Raw genomic sequence first — 23,111 nt, 5'->3', positions numbered from 1 at the left:
AAGTAAAAAATCTGTACAATAAGAACTTCAAGCCTCTGAAGAAAGAAATTGAAGAAGACCTCAGAAGATTAAAAGATCTTCCATGCTCATGGATTGGCAGGATTAATATAGTAAAAATGGCCATTTTACCAAAAGCGATCTACAGATTCAATGCAATCCCCATCAAAATACCAATCCAATTCTTCAGAGAGTTAGACAGAACAATTTCCAAATTCATCTGGAAAAACAAAAAACCCAGGATAGCTAAAACTATCCTCAACAATAAAAGCACTTCTGGGGGAATCACTATCCCTGAACTCAAGCAGTATTACAGAGCAATAGTGATAAAAAACTGCATGGTACAGAGACAGACAGATAGACCAGAGGAAAGAATTGAAGACCCAGAAATGAACCCACACACTTATGGTCATTTGATTTTTGACAAAGGAGCCAAAACCATCCAATGGAAAAAAGATAGCATTTTCAGCAAATGGTGCTAGTTCAACTGGAGGTCAGCATGTAGAAGAATGCAGATCGATCCATTCTTATCACCCTGTACAAAGCTTAAGTCTAAGAGGATCAAGGACCTCCTCATCAAACCAGATGTATTCAAACTAATAAAAAAAAAAAGTGGGGAAAAATCTCGAACACACAGGTACTGGGGAAAATTTCCTGTACAAAATACCAATGGCTTATGCTCTAAGATCAAGAATCGACAAATGGGATCTCATAAAGCTACAAAGCTTCTATAAGGCAAAGGACACTGTCATTAGGACAAAAACGGCAATCAACAGATTGGGAAAATAGCTTTACCAATCCTACAACTGATAGAGGGCTTATATCCAAAATATACAAAGACTCACGAAGCTAGACTGCAGGGAGACAAATAACCCTATTAAAAACTGGGGTTCAGAGCTAAATGAAGAATTCATAGCTGAGGAATATTGAATGGCTGAGAAACACCTAAAGAAATGTTCAACATCTTTAGTCATAAGGGAAATGCAAATCAAAACAACCCTGAGATTGCACCTCACAACAGTCAGAATAGCTAAGATCAAAAACTCAGGTGACAACAGATGCTGGCAAGGATGTGGAGAAAGAGGAATACTCCTCCATTGTTGGTGGGATTGCAGACTGGTACAACCATTCTAGAAATCAGTCTGGAGGTTCCTCAGAAAATTGGACATTGAACTACCTGAGGACCCAGCTATACCTCTCTTGGGCATATACCCAAAAGATGCCCCAACATATAACAAAGACACATGCTCCACTATGTTCATAGCAGCCGATTTATAATAGCCAGAAGCTGGAAAGAACCCAGATGCCCTTCAACAGAGGAACGGATACAGAAAATGTGGTACATCTACACAATGGAATACTACTCAGCTATCAAAAACAATGACTTTATGAAATTCATAGGCAAATGGACGGGACTAGATAATATCATCCTGAGTGAGGTCACCCCATCACAGAAAAACACACATGGTATGTACTCATTGATAAGTGGCTATTAGCCCAAATGCTTGAATTACCCTAGATGCACAGACCACATGAAACCCAAAAAGGATGACCAAAATGTGAATGCTTCACTCCTTCTTTAAAAGGGGAACAAGAATGCCCATAGAAGGGGATAGGGGGGCAAAGTTTAGAACAGAGGCTGAAGGAACACCCATTCAGGACCTGTCCCACATGTGGCCCATACATATACAGACACCAAACTAGATAAGATGGATATAGCAAAGAAATGCAGGCTGACAGGAACCAGGTGTAGATTTCTCCTGAGAGACACAGCCAGAATATGGTAAATACATAGGCGAATGCCAGCAACAAACAATGAACTGAGAGCAGGACCCTTATTGAGGGTATCAGAGAAAGGACTGAAAGAGCTTGAAGGGACTTGAGACCCCATATGAACAACAATGCCAACCAACCAGAGATTCCAGGGACTGAGCCACTACCCAAAGATTGTACATGGACTGATCCTGGGCTCCAACTGCATACGTAGCAATGAATAGCCTAGTAAGAGCACCAGTGGAAGGGGAAGCCCTTGGTCCTGCCATGGCTGGACCCCAAGTGAACGGGATTGTTGAGGGGAGGGCAGTAATGGGGGGAGAATGGGGAGGGGAACACCAATAGAGAAGGGGATGGAGAGCGGTTAGAAGGATGTTGGCCTGGAAAACCGGGAAAGGGAGTAACATTTGAAATGTAAATAAGAAATACCCAATTTAAGAAAGATGGAAAAATGTGGTTAAAAAAAATAAAATAAAAAAATAGGGGTTGGGGATTTGGCTCAGTGGTAGAGCGCTTGCCTAGCAACCGCAAGTCCCTGGGTTTGGTCCCCAGCTCTGAAAAAAATAAAAAAATAATAAATAAATAAATAAATAAATAAATAAATAAATAAATAAATAAAAGGGGGTAGGGGCTGGGATCTGGATGCTGAAACAGACAAAAGAAAGAGAACGTGGAGAGCTAAGAAGGAAATGGCTATCTATGAATTAAGAAGCACCTAAGGCTACCAGAAACTTGGAGAGTGGGCAGAAATAGATCCTCCCTGGAGCCTTCTGAGGGAACATGACCCTCCTGGCACCTGACAGCAAACACTTCTGTCCTCTAAATCTCTATTATTCTAAGCAACCAATTTGTGGCATTTAGCTGTAGCATCCTTACATCCAAGATTACAGTAACAAAGCTAGAAGACTTATTGAGTTTCAGATGCCTTGAAATAGGCATTTATTTATACATAAATGTGGTTTTTTTCTAAAGAACAAGGAGAAAAGGTGTGAAAAGTGGTAAGACAGTAATTTTTACTTTATTTTTACTTACCATATTTTCTAAATATCATATCTAAAGATGTAACAACAGAATGGAAAGCTACTTTTAGATGCATGGAACTTGACATTTTCAATCTCCAACTTCTGGGAACTCTTGATCCCATCTGTGCTTGTTTTTGTTTTGTTTTGTTATTCCGGATTTATTTTGTGTACATTGTATTTTGTCTGCATGTATGTCTGTATAAGGGTCCCATAGCCCTGGAATTGGAGTTACAAACAGTTGTGAGCTATTATGTGAGTTCTGGGATTGAACCCAGGTCCTCTGGAAGAACAGTCAATGCTCTTATCCACTGAGCCATTTCCCTAGCTCCCATATCAGTGCTTCTTAAACCTGTCCTAAGTTCTGGGCCCACATGCTCAGATGCCAGATGGACATGTTTATTTTAATGTTCCAAAATTATCACAAGCTCAACATGTCCAAACCAGAGCTCCTTATCTTTCCCTTTTAAAATCTGCCCCTTCTTTTTACATCATCTCAGATAATACACTTTGAGATGTCAATTTACTACCCCTCAAGTGGTTCTTGGTGTTACCTAATCTTTGACTGCCACAATAAACATCTTAGGATGTCCTGCCAGTCCTTTAAATCTCCCTGTATGCTCTTCCACTGCCTCAGCCATGAGCCCAGGGATGCTATGTTCGAATCCCTAATAGTCTCTCACAAGCTCCTGAGTGTTCTTTCTTCAGAGCAAGTTGGCTCTACAGCCACCTCCTGCCATAAGGACACGACTTATTTACAAAAATGGGAACCTCAGTAGGTCATTATTTCCTACTTACCATAAGATACAGACCAACCTTCTGGGTATGACTTACATCCTCACCTACCCCCTTTTGTCAACTCATCTGCAGCAATTCCTCATGAGCATATTGTGCTCCAGAACAAAGAGAAGAGACAGAAACTACTCTTATATCTCTCCTTTCCTCTCCACAGAATGCTCCTCTTTACCCTCTGAGGTTCTCAGAATGAACATGACTATAATTCTCTGACAATTTATATGTGTCTTCCTGTCACCTGTATTAGACAACTACATAGACAAAACTAACAGCATATTTATATTTGTGGCCTTCTTCTGTAAACTGTCTTTTCTAGGACATAGTGAATTTTTAAAGATCATCCAACTTCACATCCCCAGGACCAAAATCATGGCCTGCTCAGATTATGTTCAACGGACATTCTTTTTGAAAGAATGGAGAGAAAGTAATCAAGCAGGCTATGTTGCTTCTAGCACATCTTAGATATCAAGAAAATGAAACAAAATTCTGATAGAAAGTCAATACAATCCCACAGAGAGTGTGTGGAATCATTGTAAAATAGTTGTGCTAGAGAAATTTATAAGGGCTCAACAGTTAAGGCCAGCCAGTGGCTGCTCATTCAGAGAACCCAGGATCAATTCCCAGCACTGATTCACAAGCCTCTGCAACTCCAGCTTTAAGGGATCCATCCAACCACCTTCCTGTAGCCTCCTCAGATACCAGGTAAGCATAGGGTGCACAGTCATGGAGTATTCAGGCATGCATCTAGGCAAGCACCCAATCTACAAGGTGGGCCTTACTACAAAAAAATGTACATCCAGATATGGTGGCACATGCCTTTAATCCCAGCACTTTGGAAGCATAGACAAGCATGTGAGCTCTGGGGCAGCCTGGTCCACATAGTGAGTTCCAGAACAGCCTTGGACACATTGAAAGATCCTATCTGAAAAATATCAACAACAAAAAAGGAGAAATGGAAGCTTGAAGAGTAGGAACTTTAAAGCCAGCCTTGACTGCATAAAGAATTTTATACCATCCAAGGCTAAAGTGATATTCTGTCCCCAAAAACCAATAATGATGGTAGTAATAACAAGTTCAAATAAAGAGAAGAGATCATTAAAGAAACCAACACAAATGCAGAGAAACTCAGACAAGTGCATGCTGAAAGCCATATGTGTAATATTTAGAAAAAAAAATCTGTAGCCAAGAGTAAGTGTGAAATCTTCACATGAAAAGGTGAAAATGTAATGTTCTTTCAAATGCATCCATGATGCACCACGTGGACACACATCTGTAAAATATTTATGCTTGGAGAGAACCCAAGCATTATTATTAGTAAGGAAACTTCATGTTTGCAAGGTTTCCTTGTCCTAACCACCTTATGAAGAATCATAGTCTAGTCTACAAGTCAACATGGTCTAGTCTACAAGTCAAATGCTTACCCCCTTTCAGAGCTCTGCAAAAAGAATAATCATCATCATATCCATGGCAAACAATTTCCTTGCGCTTCGGCAATTCTATGGAGTTGATATTGATGAACAGGTTGAAATATAAATTTTTTAAGTTTCCTCCTTAAAAAGAAAAAAAGAAATCTCATTAAATCCCTCCAGTAATATGTTCTTTGATACAGAGTATTTACTGTACCCTTAGTGGGTACCTTGTGCTTTTTTTCCTATGATGCTTCATTTGATCATCACAGCTGTCTATGAAGTATTAATTTAATATCCTTATTCCAAAGATAAAAGTAAAGTTCTAAGAAAGCAACTTTGTAGCAAAAATTGAATGTTCCACAGTGACAGCCATGTAAAATACCTGCCCCCCACAAAAATAAAAAACCCCACAGGAAACAGAAAAAAATAATTACTCAGAATTTGATCATGAAAATTTCCAAAGCTGTAAGATTTTTGGTTTTGGGAAGCTTACCCAGGAAACTCAAAGGACGGGAAAAGACTGGGAATAATCAGCTTATCTCCTTTTGGAGTTTGGGTGGACATTTTCTAAAGAACAGAATTGAAGACCAAGTGTGGTAGCACATGCCTTTAATTCCAGCATTCCAGAGGCACAGGCAGGAAGATCTCTGAATTCAAGGCCAGGCTGGTCTACATAAAGAAACCCTGGCTCAAAAACAAACAAATAAGACAAGCAAGGCTGGAGGCTCACAAGTCCAACATCTGTCTGTGCTATAAATAAGTTCAAGGCAAATCCTTGATAACATAGACTATGTCACAAAATAAAAAGTGGAGCTGGAGAGATGGCTCAGTGGTTAAGAGCCCTGGCTGCTCTTCCAGAGGTCCTGAGTTCAATTCTCAGCAACCACATGGTGGCTCACAACCATCTGTAATGGGTCTGATGACCTCTTCTGATGTGTCTGAAGACAGTGATAGTGTTCTCATATACATAAAATAAAATCTTTTTAAAATAATATATAGTATATAATATATTAGACAGGGTCTCATTGTGTACCCCTGACTGGCCTGGAAACCACTAGATAGATCAGGTTAGCTTCTAATTCACTCTAAACCAACTTTCTGGTCTTCAGATTGAACTCAGCTATGCTTGATAGAACTGCCAGCTCCCTCTCCCAGCACTTTGAGGCTGGTTCTCCCACCTTCTTTCTGTTTTCCCTCTAACATTTCTGACTCCTCTTTATGTCACCAACTCTTCTTTCTCAAGGTTCATCTTCAGTTCTTGGTTTTCACCATGAACATTCTCCCTGGTTTTATGTGCCACATGATCATATATTTATTCTACACCTTTAGTCAGTTCCCTCACACAACAAACTCAAATGTGATTTCCTCACCGCCAACATCATACCAGTGGTACAGGAGTCTTTCTGGAAAAAAGCACTCTGACGCCAATGAGAATGAAAGAGAACTGTCACCAGTGGACTGCAGCCAGGAGACAGACAGCTCGGGAAAGGCTGCAATCCTGGTTCCCATTTGCATCCTCATTTCATATCTTAAAACCACAAGCAGTGGAGGCAGGCAAGCAAGCAAAAAGCACATGTGCCAGTCAGAAGATTATCAAGTACAACAATGAATTGTTTCGGCTGTCCATGTTATCCTGTTTCAGGAAGCAACTGAAGTCATGCTTGGCCAATACTCAGGACAAGCAACACTTTAAATAAAACCACTAAATAAATCGATAAGTTGGGATCTAATAATTGATCTTTCTACTTTATTCCACTTCACTGGCAGTAGAACCCTACTCTAACTGAATCTTACCAGTCTCCTTTTTATCCCTACTACCACAGTGTCAGCAGAGGCACATACTGACCCAAGCCTGAAGACCACCAAATGGCCTATATTTTCTCCAAATTGCTGCTTCCTGGGTTAGGTGTGGGAAAGGTTACTATGGGACCAGTTAATCTTTTATAAAATATTGGTCCCATGGACTCTCTAAAAGTAGGATTGTATATGTATGTAAGTAGAAGAGCCAATTTCATTAGGAATTCATGAGACTCAGAGTTAAAGAACTACTGTCCTGTGTGACAATCTCCATGAGGCCCAGCATGATTCAAGTCTTTAGTGACTCCAGGAAAAGAAGTTCTACTTTGATATTTCAGTGTTTTCTATCTTGAGATGCCTTTGGCCTTGGATATGACCATAGTCACATTATCAACAATGATTATAGTGACATGCCACTTCTGAGACTTAGCTGGTCAAGGACAGCAACTTGAGTATTAGAATAGAAGATGAGACACAGTGACCAACATGAGGGAACAAAAGGAAATATTTTTGAGCTTGTGTAAGACAACTCCAGGAGCTGCCAGAAATAACACTAAAGAGACTTATTACACAGAGTTGTTCATCAATTTGTTTCTATTATACAAAAAAATAGTAACCCTGAGAAGTACCAAAAATATAATGTCTATTTCTATTCAATTTTTACTCAAGCTTATAATTATAGCTCTTATTAAATTTACATAGAAACAGAACCATAAAAATGAGCCTGGTTTTATGAATGGACTCCATACTTTATAGAGATTATAAAAACTTCTATATCATTTTTTAAAAATGACTAAATAACTATTTTGTTACTGGATTAGATGGCTTATTATTAGATGGCAATGAATAACTAACATATTTGTGGCAGCAGTGAAGGTTCACCACTCAAATTTCTTGCTAAAGAAACAGTTGTAAGGAGGTGGTTGACAGACTGCCCGTCACTGCAGAACCTTAAATCTATTCAGCACTCAGCTACAGCCTTACACTTGGACAAGCTTACCCTGAAGTGACCAAACACCCCCGAGGCCTTTGGCACAGGCTGTCCTTATAAGTTTCTAAGTGGCTGACTGACTGACTGACTGACTGACTGACTGACTGACTGACTGACTGACTGATTTTGAGACAGGGTCTCACCATGTAGCCCAGGCTGGCCTCAAACTCTCAGAGATCCCCTTCCCCCACTCTGATTCCCAAGTGCTGGGATTGAAAGTGTGAGCCACCACATCTGGCTCCTGATGTGTTTTTTTTTTTAATTAAAAAAGTTATTTTAGGGACTGGAGAGATGACTCAGCAGTTAAGAGCACTGACTGCTCTTCCAGAGGTTCTGAGTTCAATTCCCAGCAACATGGTGGCTCACAGCCATCTGTAATGGGATCTGATGCCCTTTTCTAGGGTGTTTCTAAAGATAGCTACAGTGTACTCGCATACATAAAATAAATAAATAAATAAATAAATAAATAAATCTTTTTTTTTAAAGAATATGCATAAAAATTATTTTATTTTATTTTTCTGTATGTTTTGTTGCTTTTCCTATGTTTGTGAACTACTTGCCTGTCTGGTACCTCAGAGGCCAAAAGAGGGCATTCGTCTCCTGGAATGGGAGGTGCAGACAGTTGTTAGTCACCATATATATGCTGAGACTCAATCCCAGATCCTCTGCAAGGGTAGCTAATGTGTTTAACCACTGAGTCATCTCTCCAGCCCTTATTGATTTATTTTTAAGTCTTTATATGTATGTTTGTGTGTTAGTGTTCATGTGTCCACAGACACCTGAGGACATCATATCCTGGAGCTGGAGTTACAAGAGGCTGTGGGCTGTTCCAAACGGGTGTTAGGAACTGAACTCTGTTTGTGTAGAAGAGAAGTAAGTGTTCTTAATTGTTCTGCCACATCTCCAGCCCCTGCCTTGAAACATTTATGACAGGCAATCTTTATACTGCAGAATCCTCATTGACTTAGCTGACAGTGTCTCTCAGGTACATTTTGGATTGATGATCATCCTAAGTCTCTTCCATTTTCCTTTTCTTTTTTAGTCAGTTGGTTAGCAGGTTAAGTGGGTGGGTGGATTTTTATGATTCTTTTTGAGTTTGAAACATGGCCTCACCAGATTGTACAGGCCAGCCTTAAGCTCATGAATTCAAACAATCCTCCAGTTTCTGTTCCATGTGACTGCAAGAACTGAGCGCCATGTTGGCCCCTTTTGGTTTTCAAAGGCATTAGACCTGCACTCCAATCTGAACCTCTGCATGTCTTCTCTATCTCCTCTCACAAGTATTTTTCCCTCAATGCCACCCCCAAAACGTCTAATTTGTTTAGTTCCTTTTTTCGGAGAACCCTGAATGCTGACTTACCATCACCATCACCACTATACCACCACCACCACCACCACCACCACCATCATCATCATCATCAGGGACTGGAAATACAACTTTTTTAAAAAAGGAAAGGATCCATCTGAAAGTGAGATCACTCACTGTGTAAATCATCATCTACCAACAGCTGAGGATGAGGCACACCAAAGTCTGGAGACAATAAAAGAGAAATTGTAGAGCCTTAACTAGGTAAATTTCTACTGTTTCTTTTGCTCTTGGCCAAGAAAGCAGAACAAGCAGAGTTGAATCATCTTCTGCTCTGTAGCCACAGAAGCTTTGGAATGTCATTTCACCTGTTCATGTTACCCTCAAGATTTGTCTTTTCTGATTAACTGGCAGAATCTTACCAGATGGTTCATATATTAGCCAAGACTTAACTACTTCACAGAACCTCTAGACCCTTCTCCTTACCCTCTTTAGGCTGCCACTACCATAGTTTTTTTTCAGTTGTCCTACAACCTGACTGAACAAGTACAGGGCCAGTATATTATATATATATATATATATATATATATATATATATTACAATTAGATTCAAGGAAATTAACAGCCAATCTTGTTTATCATTTTTTAAAAAGAATTGTTTATTTTACACATATGAATACATTGTAGCTGCCTTCAAACACACCAGAAGAGGGCATCAGATCTCATTACAGATGGTTGTGAGCCACCATGTGGTTGCCAGGAATTGAACTCAGGACCTCTGGACGAGTAGTCAGTTGGTGAAGTTTTCTTTCTCTCTCTCTCTCTCTCTCTCTCTCTCTCTCTCTCTCTCTCTCTCTCTCTCTGAGACAGGGTCTCACTATGTAGCTTTGGCTGTCCTTGAACTCACTATATAGACAAGTAGGTCTTGAACTCACAGAAGTCTACCTGCTTCTGGCCAAGAGCTGGGATTAAAGGCATGTGCCACTAACTCAGCTTCATTCTCAAATTCTCAACTGCTTTTTTTTTTCTTATAAAATAGAGGTCTACAATCTGAGGAAGAAGAAATTTTTCATTAAATTATCTACATGATACTGGGCATAGACATATAACCCAGGTCTTGGGAGGCAGAGACAGGAAGACTTCCGCAAGTCCAAGGCTAATTTGGGCTATGTAGTAATATTTATGTAATTTGGGCTACCTAGTGACACCATTCTCATAAAGCAGAAGGAAAAGGGAGAACAATAACAAAATATTGTTATTAGGGGCTTGAGAGATAACTCAGTGGTTGTTTGCTCTTCTAAAGATCCAAGTTCAGTACCCAGCATCCATATTGGGCAGCTCACACCCACCTACCTGTAACTCCAGCTCCATAGAATCTAATGCTATGCTCTGGCCTCCATAGTCATCCACATACAGGACAACCACACAGAAAGATATATACATGTCCACATAAGTAAAATAACAAAAATGTGTCTTTCATGAAAGCCTGTTATTTACATGATGGTATTTTGTAAAATATAAAACATTCTCCAAGATGGAGACCATAGTGCTAAAGATTAGAATTCATTTCCTGGGAGCCAGCTGTGGTGGTTCATGCCTTTAAACTCAGCACTCAGGAGGTAGAGCAGGCTGATCTGGGAGTATGAGGCCATCTACATAGTGAGTTCCAGCACTGCTGACACTACAAAATGAAACACTCTCCCTAAAAAAACACACAATAATTCATTCTCTGAACCCCAGGGCTTAGAGGAAGCAAGCAGCAGTGGCTAGCTAATGGAAGAGGGTGAGCATTTGTATTTTCACAGAGCTCCCGTCATTGGCCTTCACGTGCTGAGAAGTAATGAAACAGAGGGAGACAAGACAGAACATGAAGCAAACACAGTGCCTTCTCTCATGCCATCACCACTACATGTTTTCTAGAAAGATCCTCCCTCTCATGCTAGAAATTGAATAGAGGGTATCATACATACATGCAAGACCACATCCCCCAAAGAGGTCATCTTTAAGAGTGAAGAGTAAAGAGTGTGTAAAGGATGACTCAGTGTGTAACAGTGCTTGCTGTTCTTAAGAAGACTGGGGTTGGCTTCCCAGAACCCACACCAGGCAGCTTGTAACTACCTGAGTCCAATTCCAAGGAAGCCAAGACCATCTTCTGGCCTCCTCAGGCATTCACACTCAAATGAGCACACGATGAGCATGCACATCTGTGTGAGCGCACGCACACAGGGTCTGGGAGAGAGAGAGGAAGTTGAGGGGGGAATAAAAATTAAAAATAATTTTAAAAAGATACTGGCTTGTTCCTATACAGATTCTCCAATGGAAACTCAATTATTTTTCACCAGATAAATAGCTAATGGTTGGCAAAGGCCGCCCATTATTAGCAGGCTCAAGTTATTCCCATCTCTAGCCTATTTCCTTGTAAAACCCTTCATATGATTGAGTTGTAGAATATAACAAAAATGACAGTGCCCCTCCCTTGCTCAATACATAACTCTTTCATTTTATTACCCCTTGCCAGCTTCGAGGAAACAAGCAGCTAAAGTAATAAAGCCATGTATCCAATAGCTGGGATCCAGAAACTGAATACTGCTGACAACCACGTGAACTGAGAAGAGTTCCTTCTACAACCTGGTCACAATCTTGATCATAACTTTATGGGGGACCCTGGACATGGTAAGCCATGCCCAGACTGCCATTCCACAAGGACAACAGATATGTGCTGTGTTAGGCCTAAGACTAAGAGTGCAGTAACTTATAATACAGCAGTAGATAACAAACATAACTACATTTGGAATAGAATTACTCTGAATTTCTAGAGTCTTTATAATTGACTACAAAAATGAAAGTTTGCACTTACTTGGAATGAATTCAACATGCACAAATCCATTGGTTCCCTTCAATCTTATACAGGGTTCAGAACTAATTGAAATAGGGATTTTCATGTGATCTAAAAGGAGTAAAGAAAATGTTAGTATATAAAGAACTTTCAAAGATATAGCATTCTGAATAATCAGCCCAAAAGATGTTCTTTTAGTAAAGTTGTATAATGAGAACAATTGAAGATTGTTAAAAAATATCTCTCTCTAGTAGAGTGATAGTTGCAGCATAAGTTGAATATGAAGACCTAGGTTTATGCCCCCAAGTACAAACTCCATGTGTAAAAAGCCAGAAAGTACCTGTAAACATACAAACTATACTCACTTGTATCACTACAAAGATTCAGGGCATTGTCTCTTCAGTGTCCCTTACCCCAACAGCAGAGTACAATTAGGAAGTGACTTCCCAAGTGTCCGGTTCACCTACATGCCCAGTGCCCTAACCCTTCCAATCTAGCTCACCAATCTAGCTCCAGGCTGTGCAGCTTGGAGGACTATCACAGTCTATCACTGTGATAGGCTATCACAGTCTAGCTGCACAGGGAAGAAGGAAAGCAGTAGTAGAAACTATTTCCTGGTCTCCCCTCTGCTTAGCATGCGCAAAGATGGAAACTCCCAGCTCTCAGCTTTTCCATAAAGAGAAAAAACGGATATAGTCTTTTAGCACCTCCAGTTCTCCTGGGATCCAGCAATAATTAATACCCATCTCACTAGTCCTAGAATTCTGATGAGTGTGGATTACATAATCTATCTATCTGGGGTAGAAGATGTTGCTAGATGGTGGATGCCTATTCAAAATAAATTCAAGTTGGGTAAGGGATGTAGCTCAATGTGGAAACGCATGCCTTGCTATGCACAATGCAGACCCCAGCACCACTAAATAAATTAATGTGTGAAAAGTAAGCAAATTCAAGTGAGTCAGTCAGATTCTTTAGGACAAACCATGTATTTGTTCATTTTTGTTTTGTGGCACAAGAGCTTATTCTCTAGCCCAGGTTGGCCTAAGCACGCACTATGTAGACCAGGCTGGCCTCAAAATTGCAACAGTCTTCCTACCTAGACCTAATGTGTGCTAGAATTAGAAGCCTGAAACACTGTGCCGAACCCAAGTAGGATTTTGATGGACCTTAAATGGTTACCGTATAAGACAGATGCGGTGACATATGCTATAATCTTAGCATTCCAGGGCCTGAGTTAGGAGAATCCCCATGAATTTTAAGGCTAGTTTGAGCTAGCCTGCACTACAAAGTAAATTCTAGGTCAGCTTGGCTTACAGTGCTACAAAAAGCAAGCAACAGGGGCTAGAGAGATGGCTCAGCAGTTAAGAGCACTGACTGCTCTTCCAGACGTCCTGAGTTCAATTCCCAGCAACCACATGGTGGCTCACAACCATCTGTAATGGGATCTGATGCCCTCTTCTGGTGTATCTGAAGACAGCTACAGTGTACTTATATATAATAAATAAATAAATCTTTTTAAAAAACAGAATTCCAGGTAAGTTCAAAACAATTGCTTCACGTTTAAGTCCCCCAAGGTCCCAAGCCAATGATTTGTAAAAGCAAGCCAAAATAACTATGGCTGCCTAAAGAACTCTCTAGTCTTCATTTTGGAAATCATCCTTACAGTCAGGACTGACCTAGATATCAGCACCAACCTGGCACCAACACTAGAGTACCAATTCTACAGAAATTAATGCTTTCCCATGCAGAGGGATGGTAACACTCTGTTAGGGCCACATGCAGGGTCATAGGGTAGAGATCCCTTGTTGATTTCTTCTGACATGGTGTCAGGGGATTCTGGGGAAGGTCCACAGGATTTATTGATGTTACAGAGTTTTGTTTTTTTTTTTAAAGATTTATTCATTTATTATATATAAGTACACTGTCGCTGTCTTCAGACACACCAGAAGAGGGCATCGGATCTCTTTACAGATGGTTGTGAGCCACCATGTGGTTGCTGGGAATTGAACTCAGGACCTCTGGAAGAGCAGTTGGTGCTCTTAACTGCTGAGCCATCTCTCCAGCCCCTGATGTTACAGAGTTAAGGGTCAGGTTCTACCTCTGAAAGTCTCTTCAAAAGACAAAGGAAGCCAGATATATGCCAGGTGTGGTATCCCGTGTCTCTCGTCCCAGAACTCAGGAGGCAGGGACAGACAGGTCTCTGTGTGCTTGAGGCAAGCCTAGTCTACATACCAAATTCCAGGGCTACATAGAGAGAATCTGTCTCAAAAAATAACCAACCAAACAATAACAAATGTTGGGCTCCAAGAGTTACCTCACAAACCACATGAACACTAATTTCAGTCAGATGGAAACAGTTTATTGAACATATGACTCAGGACTGATCAATTAAGGCCACAGATCAGACTTGGGAGCCTACTGCAACATGTGGTAAAGAGCCTACAGGGCTGAGCTCCACAGTCATCTCTGCCACACTGTTCCATCAATCAGGATGCAGTGGGATTTCCTTAGGAAGATGTTTTTATTGTACACTTATCCTGTTCCTCTTTGTTGGGGGTATTCTGTGGCAGGGGAATTGACTTGTCTAACATTCATGTCTTAACTTGCCAACCAGGATGTCAGTAACCCACATACACATCTCCTTCTGCCAAGTATATATCAGGTCCCGGGAGGTCTTGGGAACTTAAACTTTATTGGATCCTTATTCAAAATGGAAATAGGTGCCAGTGTCTCTCATGTTAGGATCCATCCCAGGGGCAGCCTAAAAAGGCAAATACTAGAAAAGCTTAAACACTGGTACAGGGAGTGCTGCTGGGTGGTTGGTTCCGGTCCAGGTTTATTGTGGCTAATAATACAAAACAGTTGTAACTGACTTCTATTGTGACTGGTTTCCAAGAACACTAAACAGCCTAGTAACAACAATAACAGCATATGAGTAACAAAATGCCAGGCTAGACAGGTAACAGTTGCCTAGGCCTAAATATTTTACCTAGGCCTTAAGAAGGCAGCTAAGGTGTAATAAAAGAGTAAAGCCAAGGGCAGGAGAGATGGCTCACCAGCTGAAAGCACTGGCTGCTCTTGCAGAGGTCGGGAGTTCAATTCTCAGCAGCCATGGCTACTATAGTGTCCTTATATACATAAAATAATTCTTTTTTTTAAAAAAAAGAGTAAAGTAGAATAATACTTATTGTGCATTACTAATTAAGCATATAATAATCACCATGTAGTACCTAAAGAGGTAGGCTAGGGACTACACAGGGGGCTCAGTGGTTAAAAGCACTGGCAGAGGACGAGATTCCACTCCTACCACCCACATCAGGCAGCTCAAAGTAGCCTATAATTGCAGTTCCAGGGAATCTGAGGGCTTTCTGGCTTCTGAGGGTATGAGTATGTATACATATATACACCCAAACACACACACACACACACACACACACACACACACACACACACACACACACTCACAGACATATATATACAAAGCAGGGGCCAAGAAGGAGAGGACAACAGAGGTTAGCAGACTGAGGACCTTCCTAATGCTTCAGAGATGGAGAGTATTAGCCCTAGTCAGAGTATTTCACAAGTCCCCCCAAAACAACCAATTTAAAATGCAGGAGTTCTCAAAGTATGTGTATAAATTCCCTGTTCCACTTCCAGACCATTGTTTCATAGAACTGGCATTTTGGAAGGCACCACCTTCCAACCATCCAGACATTCCTAGAGTGGGCAGAAAATGGACAACCAACCAAGTGAGCAACAGAAAGACGAAACTGACTGAAACAACTCTCAAGCCCTGTGCCATCTTCTGATCCCAACTTTTGATGAGATGTTGTAGTGCGGCAATTGGCTATGATCCAATGGCACCAGAGTTTAGCTCAGCTGAAAAATCTCTGCAGCTCCAGCACTAGGGAGGTCGAGGCAACAGGAAGCATGAGTTTGAGGCCAGCATAGGCTATATAGTCAGTTCCAGGCAGCCTGTGCTACAGAATAAGGCTCTGTCTCAAAAATAAATAAATAAATAAAAATAAATAAATAAATAAAAATAAAAAAATAAAAGCACATAACTCAAAAGGCAAAGGCACATGTATCTCTGTGAGTTCCCAACCAGCCAATGCTATATACTGATACCCTGGCTGAAAAAAATAATAATAAAATAAACTGCATATGGCACGCATGCCTTTAATCCCAGGAGGTAAAGACAGGCAGATCTCTTTGATTTCCAGCCCAGCCTACTCTACGTAGTGAGTTCCAGGCCAATTACAGCGAGAGAGAGAGAGAGAGAGAGAGAGAGAGAGAGAGAGAGAGAGAGAGAGAGAGAGAGAGAGAGAGAGAGAGAGAGAGAGACTCAAAACAGATTTCAATGTAGAGTAATAATTACTGCATAAATCCAAAATCATTATTTAGAATCAAATAAAATCATTTGTCAAGTGACTCATGCAGTGAATTCTAGAATCACTTTCATTTCGAAAAAAAAAAAGGGGGGGGGTGGTGGCAGAAATTTGTCTAAACACTTTGCTCATGGTCACACGGTTGATGAAGCTGGGGCTGAAACCCCACCAGGAAGCCTCCTCAGCAGGAACCAGTTTGTGTCCGGGCTGGGACTGGAAGCAAACAGTTCTACTAAAACTCAGACGAACCTGAAACTGGGCTCAGAGAGCTTAACCCCAGACAGCCACAGAGGTAAAAGCACTTCAGAGATCTGGGGGCAACCCGGGTGAAGGAAGAGCCGCATCCGGAAGTGGTCGGCATTGCTCCACCCCACCCCACCCCCACCCCAGACCGCAGCTGCAACACAGCTGGAGCGGCATTCCTGCTTGCCCTCCCGCTTCAGGGTCAGTAAAAACTTTCTCTCAAAATAGTTGGCGCCGCTGCTATTTGTTGCTGGGCCACTTACCACAGTAACTGTAGGAAATAATTGCATCGGAGGAGTTGCAGATCCACTGTTGCTTCTCAGATTCAGTAAATATGGGAGAAAGCAGCGTCGAAAAGAGAAAAAATGGCAACATGATTTAATATCTCCGATATTTTAAACTCACCAGGAAGATCATCCGACTCAACAGTAAGGAAGATTTAACTTAGTCACCAGTCATGTGATTTCGAAGTTCCCATCCAACTGTTTCCTCTTTTTATTTGCATGTGTGATCGTTTGTGCATGTTTTAATATCTGAGCACTTCCTGCAAGGCAAGAGAAGGAAAAAATGACTGTTTCTGAATACTTAATGTAAATTAAAGTATTCAGCATTTTATTTTTAACGTCTTTTTATTGGATATTTTATGTATTTACATTTCAAATATTATCCCCTTTCTCCCACTCCCATACCTCCTCCCCGTCTCAGCACTTTAAAACATAGCAAATTTTCAGTGAGACCAACTAGCTGCTTTACAGGAAACCCTTACTTAAAAGAAAGTCCACTAGCCATAGTGCACACACCTTTAAAACCCAGCACTTAACAGGCAGCTCTCTGAGTTCAAGGTTACCCTGCTCTAGATACTGAGTTCCAGGACAGCCAGAGCTAAAGGACCCTGTCTCAAGAAAGAAAGAAAGTCCACTGGACTCCTCTTGGACTTAACGAGAAGATACACACTACTTTTCTGTATATATGTTACTCTCTCCCACAAGTTCCTCCTCGGACAGGGGTTTCTCCTGACCTAGAAAGCTGCATCTAGCTATCTAAGCTCCCCTACTCAACTACAAACAGGTTCAACCACAAAACAGACAGACTAGATGACCTCCACACGGGGTCAGCAGCAACTTCCAGCTGGGACCTCACCAGTCTTGAGAATACACTCAAAAGGAAGGTTGAGCTTGAGGCAGTGGTGTTGAGTTGGGGGAGGGGGTAGTGGGGAATTGGTGCTGGTGCTGTGCAAGCCTCTAGAGCTCTTCCACTGAGTAGCCGAGCAGCATCTTGAGGTAAAAGTGTGAGCCCCAGTACTAAAATGTGAGTGTTTTGTTCCTACTCTATCTTAGGAAAATGCGCTTCCTTCGGCTACATTGCTGTGTTACATCCTTTATAGGCTCTTAGTTTAGGATTAGCAGCCAACTGGCTTAGAATGGCAGAACAATCCTGTTCTGGTGGTAACACTCAACAGCTCACACAGACCTGTAAAGGTAGCAAGGCAACTTTACTTAAAGCAAAGCAATAGAAAAGAACGCAGTATTCTGTGAGAGCAATGGCTGATGTGATACTCCAGGGCACCTGGTGACTGCAGGGGCCTCTTTTCATTGGGCCTAAAGGAAGGAGGTGCTTGAATTAAGGGCATAGTTTTGATGGCTCTTCATAATATGTGACGGTTTTTCTTTTCTTTCTTTTTTTTTTTTTTTTTTTTTTTTTTTTTTTTTTTTTTAGTTTCTTTCTTTTTTTTTTTTTTTTTTTTTTTTCGGAGCTGGGGACCAAACCCAGGGCCTTTAGCGCTTTGCTAGGCAAGCGCTCTACCACTGAGCAAATCCCCAATCCCTGTGTTTGACGGCTCTTCATTTTGATTGATAGATTATGTCATATAATATTTTCCCTACTATATATGTCCATTCCCATAATGAACCTGATTTTAATCATATACATACCAAAATATTCATTGGCATTCTATGGTAAATAAGAGATTCTTCCCAAAAGTTCACTTATAGGAAGATTCACCATACTGAGCATGTACCCAAATCCAGATCAGGCCAGATGGGATCGTCCACTCTTCGTTCTGTATACATCGGAACACATGAGAAGAGAAAGTGACTAATTCTGCCAGTTGTTAGGGGAGGGCATACCTATTCCACTGGTCAGAGAAGGAGTGTGTATAGCCTCACACAGGTGGATGTTCAAGTTGCTAGGTACATTATTTGGGTAGGGTAAAGGAGCTAGGCTGCCAACTGTTATTAGAAAAGCAGGCAGTGGGAGTCTGCATAACCTAATGCAGACAGAGCCGCAAGTTACTAAAGGATTCCCTAGGCTTCCCGCCTCATTAAAGGCAGAAGAAGAAAATATTGTATCGGTGAAAGGATTTAAATACAACTGCATCTTCCTATTTTAACTGGTTCTTTTAATACTTGAGGATGAGTGGCACATGTGTGGAGGTCAGAGAACAACTTGTAAGAGCTGGGCCTTTTCTACCAGATGGGCTGCAGGCACTGAATTCAAGTCATCAGGCTTGGCAACAAGCATGTGTACTCAGCCGTCTCACAGGTCCAGTCCCTTTTCCACTGTTCTAGTTCAGTTTTTGAGACAAGATCTCACTGAATAGCTCTGGCTGGCCTAGAACTCACCATGTGGATGAGACTGATTTGGAATTCACAGAATCCCCTTGCTTCTGCCTCTTGAGTGCTTGAGTTTGGCACACATCGCTTTTTTTTATACTTTGAAGAAGACAAAGATCTTGGGCTGAGGTGGTAGCTCAGTAGGCAGAAGGTCCAGCTGCCAAGTCTGAGGACCCGAGTGCCCTCTCTTGAAATTGAGTGAAAAGAGAGAAGCAGCCAGGTGTAGCAGCGCAAGGCTTTAATCTCAGTACCTGGGAGGCAGGGTGAATGGATAATAAAAACACAAATACATTATTGAAAGGAAAAAGTATCAGCTCAGGTCCCACAAGACCAAGTTCTCAGTACAAAAGAGATTTGCTTGCCCCAGATTAACAGAGGGCAGGAAATAAGAGACAAAGATGACAAGAGGTAGAGGATGAGGGAGAAGGGGAAGGGGACAAAGGAGAGGGAGGGGAGTATTTGCTTCTGAGGACAAAGGACTGCCTCTGGATACAGGAAACAGATGTGGCACACAGAAATATGGCAGTTTATGAAAGTAAAAGGGGAAACCTGTGTTAGGATGAAGTTTTTTTGTTTTTTGTTTTTCTTTTTCTCGGAGCTGGGGACCGAACCCAGGGCCTTGCGCTTGCTAGGCAAGCGCTCTACCACTGAGCTAAATCCCCAACCCCAGGATGAAGTGTTTGATTTTAATTGGGCATGTTAATTAGATGAGCCAAAGGGGGCTTTTGACTGTTAGACTTCAATACTTAGATAGCAGGACCTTGGTGGTCAGCCTCAGGGGGAGGAAGTGGCCAAATAAGGGAATAGACCGTGATGACTAGTTTTAGGAATGTAATCTGTTGTTGTTTTTGATGATGATGACAACGACGATGACAATGACATTTTAGCAAGGCAGAGGGACCCATGTGTGCTATGCTCACCAGTGTCATTTCAATTATGGAATACAACTGTAAAGAAAAATGACATCATGAACTTTGAAGGTAAATGGATGAAACTAGGAAAGACTGCATTGAATGAGGTAATGCAGACCCAGAAAGTGCAACATTACATGTTTTCTCCCAACAGAAGCTCCTACCTCTGAGACTGATGTGATTACACGTCCTAGAGCAGCTGTAAAAACCAGGAAGTCAAAAGGGAGCATTGCCAGGGTGGCGGGTAGGGGAGCAAGAGATAAAGGAATAGCAGGGAGCAAATGATCTCCTCAAAGAAATGGGGGAAAGGAATGAAGGTGCTAATTATGGAGGAGGAAGGAGATAAATACAGAAAAAGGAGGGTAAAATAAGAGTAAGGATGGCTGGGAAGAGTCATAAGGAGATTGGAGGGAGGAGAAGGAAAGGGTAAAAATGTAATTATATTATCTCAAAAATAATAAAAACTAGAAATAAAAAATTATATACTCTAAAAATATACTACTAATTACTACTACTAGTCCCTAACTACTAGAGACTGAAGAAATGTCTCTGTGATTAAGAGGGTTACTGCTGGGGTTGGGGATTTAGCTCAGTGGTAGAGCGCTTGCCTAGGAAGCGCAAGGCCCTGGGTTCGGTCCCCAGCTCCGGAAAAAAAAAAAAAAAAAAAAAAAAAAAAAAAGAGGTTACTGCTCTTGGATGGGACATTGATAAATTATTTCTTCACTGGTGAAATGAGTCAATTCAAGGCAGATATTAAGGGAAGCTGCTCTCCTCTGAGTTTCACTGGCCCAAACACTGAGACCAGGGAAGTCACCAAGGTGAGGAGGTGGTAGAAAAAGGGCTTGTGTGTGCTTGCAGAGATAGGAGAAGGAAAGAAAGAGAGCAGGATTGGGAGACCAAAATGTCTGGATTATATAAAGCCTCTTGGGAAGGCCAGCACAGTTCAGGGTTGGGGACAGAGTATGGATGCCAGGTAGAGACTGGGGATACCAAGAAAACCTGGAAGCCAGATCTGCTTTGATAAGAAATGCACCTCAGAAAGTGGGGAAGAATCTCGAACACATGGGCACTGGGGAAAATTTCCTGAACAAAACACACCAATGGCTTATGCTCTAAGATCAAGAATCGACAAATGGGATCTCCTAAAACTACAAAGCTTCTGTAAGGCAAAGGACACGGTTGTTAGGACAAAACGGCAAACAACAGATTGGGAAAAGATCTTTACCAATCCTACAACTGATAGAGAGCTTATATCCAAAATATACAAAGAACTCACAAAGTTAGACCGCAGGGAGACAAATAACCCTATTAAAAAATGGGGTTCAGAGCTAAACAAAGAATTCACAGCTGAGGAATGTTGAATGGCTGAGAAACACCTAAAGAAATGTTCAGGAAGTCCCACACCCGCGGATCCCGGCCCGCAGCAGCTCTCTGCTCCCAGAACCCGTGGGAGAGATACCTTACCGCCTGGTCAGGTGGGCACTCCTGAGGCTGCAGAGCAGAAGAGACCACCAACACTGCCCACCCCTGCCCACATCCCTGGCCCAAGAGGAAACTGTATAAGGCCTCTGGGCTCCCGTGGGAGAGGGCCCAGGTGAGGCAGGAGCCCTGCCCTGAGACACTTGGAACCTGAAGGAAACAGACCGGATAAACAGTTCTCTGCACCCAAATCCCGTGGGAAGGAGAGCTAAACCTTCAGAGAGGCAGACACACCTGCAAAACCAGAAGAGACTGCTCTCTACACATTGCTGATTCAGAGAAAACACGGAGGCCATCTGGAACCCTGGTGCCTGGAGGCTCCCGGAAGCGGCGCGCAGATCTTCCTGGTCGCTGCCACCGTGGGAGAACCCCGTGGGCAGAACCCCCAGAGCGAACTTGAGCCTGGGACCAAAGGTAAGACCAACTTTTCTGCTGCAAGTGACCTGCCTGGTGAACTCAAGACACAGGCCCACAGGAACAGCTGAAGACCTGTAGAGGGGAAAAACTACACGCGAAAGCAGAACACTCTGTCCCCAATACTGGCAGAAAGAAAACAGTAAAACAGGTCTACAGCACTCCTGACACACAGGCTTATAGGACAGTCTAGCCACTGTCAGAAATAGCAGAACAAAGTAACACTAGAGATAATCTGATGGCGAGGAGCAAAGCGCGGGAACCCAAGCAACAGAAACCAAGACTACATGACATCATGGAACCCAATTCTCCCACAAAACAAACATGGAATATCCAAACACACCAGAAAAGCAAGATCTAGTTTCAAAATCATATTTGATCATGATGCTGGAGGACTTCAAGAAAGGCGTGAAGAACTCCCTTAGAAACACAGGAAAACATTAATAAACAAGTAGAAGCCTACAGAGAGGAATCTAAAAAAATCCCTGAAAAGAATTCCAGGAAAACACAATCAAACAGTTGAAGGAATTAAAAAATGGAAATAGAAGCAATCAAGAAAAGAACACATGGAAATAACCCTGGATATAGAAAACCAAAAGAAGAGACAAGGAGCTGTAGATACAAGCTTCACCAACAGAATACAAGAGATGGAAGAGAAATCTCAGAGCAGAAGATTCCATAGAAATCATTGACTCAACTGTCAAAGATAATGTAAAAGCGGAAAAAAAGCTACTGGTCCAAAACATACAGGAAATCCAGGACTCAATGAGAAGATCAAACCTAAGGATAATAGGTATAGAAGAGTGAAGACTCCCAGCTCAAAGGACCAGTAAATATCTTCAACAAAATCATGAAGAAAAAACTTCCTAACCTAAAAAAGAGATACCCATAGGCATACAAAAAGTTTCATACAGAACTCCAAATAGATTGGACCAGAAAAGAAACACCTCCCGTCACATAATAGTCAAAACACTAAACGCTCAAAATAAAGAAAGAATATTAAAAGCAGTAAGGGAAAAAGGTCAAGTAACATATAAAGGCAGACCTATCAGAATCACACCAGACTTCTCGCCAAAAACTATGAAGGCCAGAAGATCCTGGACTGATGTCATACAGACCCTAAGAGAACACAAATGCCAGC

General features: G+C 41.6%; 1 protein-coding gene across 4 annotated transcripts in view; it reads right to left on the bottom strand.

The window, feature by feature from the left end:
- Ly96 (lymphocyte antigen 96) overlaps nt 1–17,029 on the bottom strand; it is a 28,439-nt gene extending 11,410 nt beyond the window's left edge. The window contains exons 1-3 of one of the 4 annotated variants that reach the window (XM_032906228.1): nt 16,818–17,029; nt 11,945–12,034; nt 5,006–5,134 (exon numbers count right to left, since the gene is read on the bottom strand). In XM_032906228.1, coding sequence (XP_032762119.1) covers nt 5,006–5,134; nt 11,945–12,034; nt 16,818–16,929 — 331 coding nt within the window. In that variant the 5' untranslated portion in view covers nt 16,930–17,029. The remainder of the gene's footprint in view (nt 1–5,005; nt 5,135–11,944; nt 12,035–16,817) is intronic. The other 3 variants (XM_032906218.1, XM_032906210.1, XM_032906204.1) reach the window with 3 other exon arrangements.
- Between the last annotated feature and the right edge of the window lie 6,082 nt (nt 17,030–23,111).

Source organism: Rattus rattus, chromosome 1 (assembly GCF_011064425.1).
Source record: "Rattus rattus isolate New Zealand chromosome 1, Rrattus_CSIRO_v1, whole genome shotgun sequence".
Lineage (NCBI taxonomy): Eukaryota > Metazoa > Chordata > Mammalia > Rodentia > Muridae > Rattus > Rattus rattus.
Note: the sequence above shows the minus strand (reverse complement) of the source record. Positions and strands in the feature narration are given on the sequence as shown.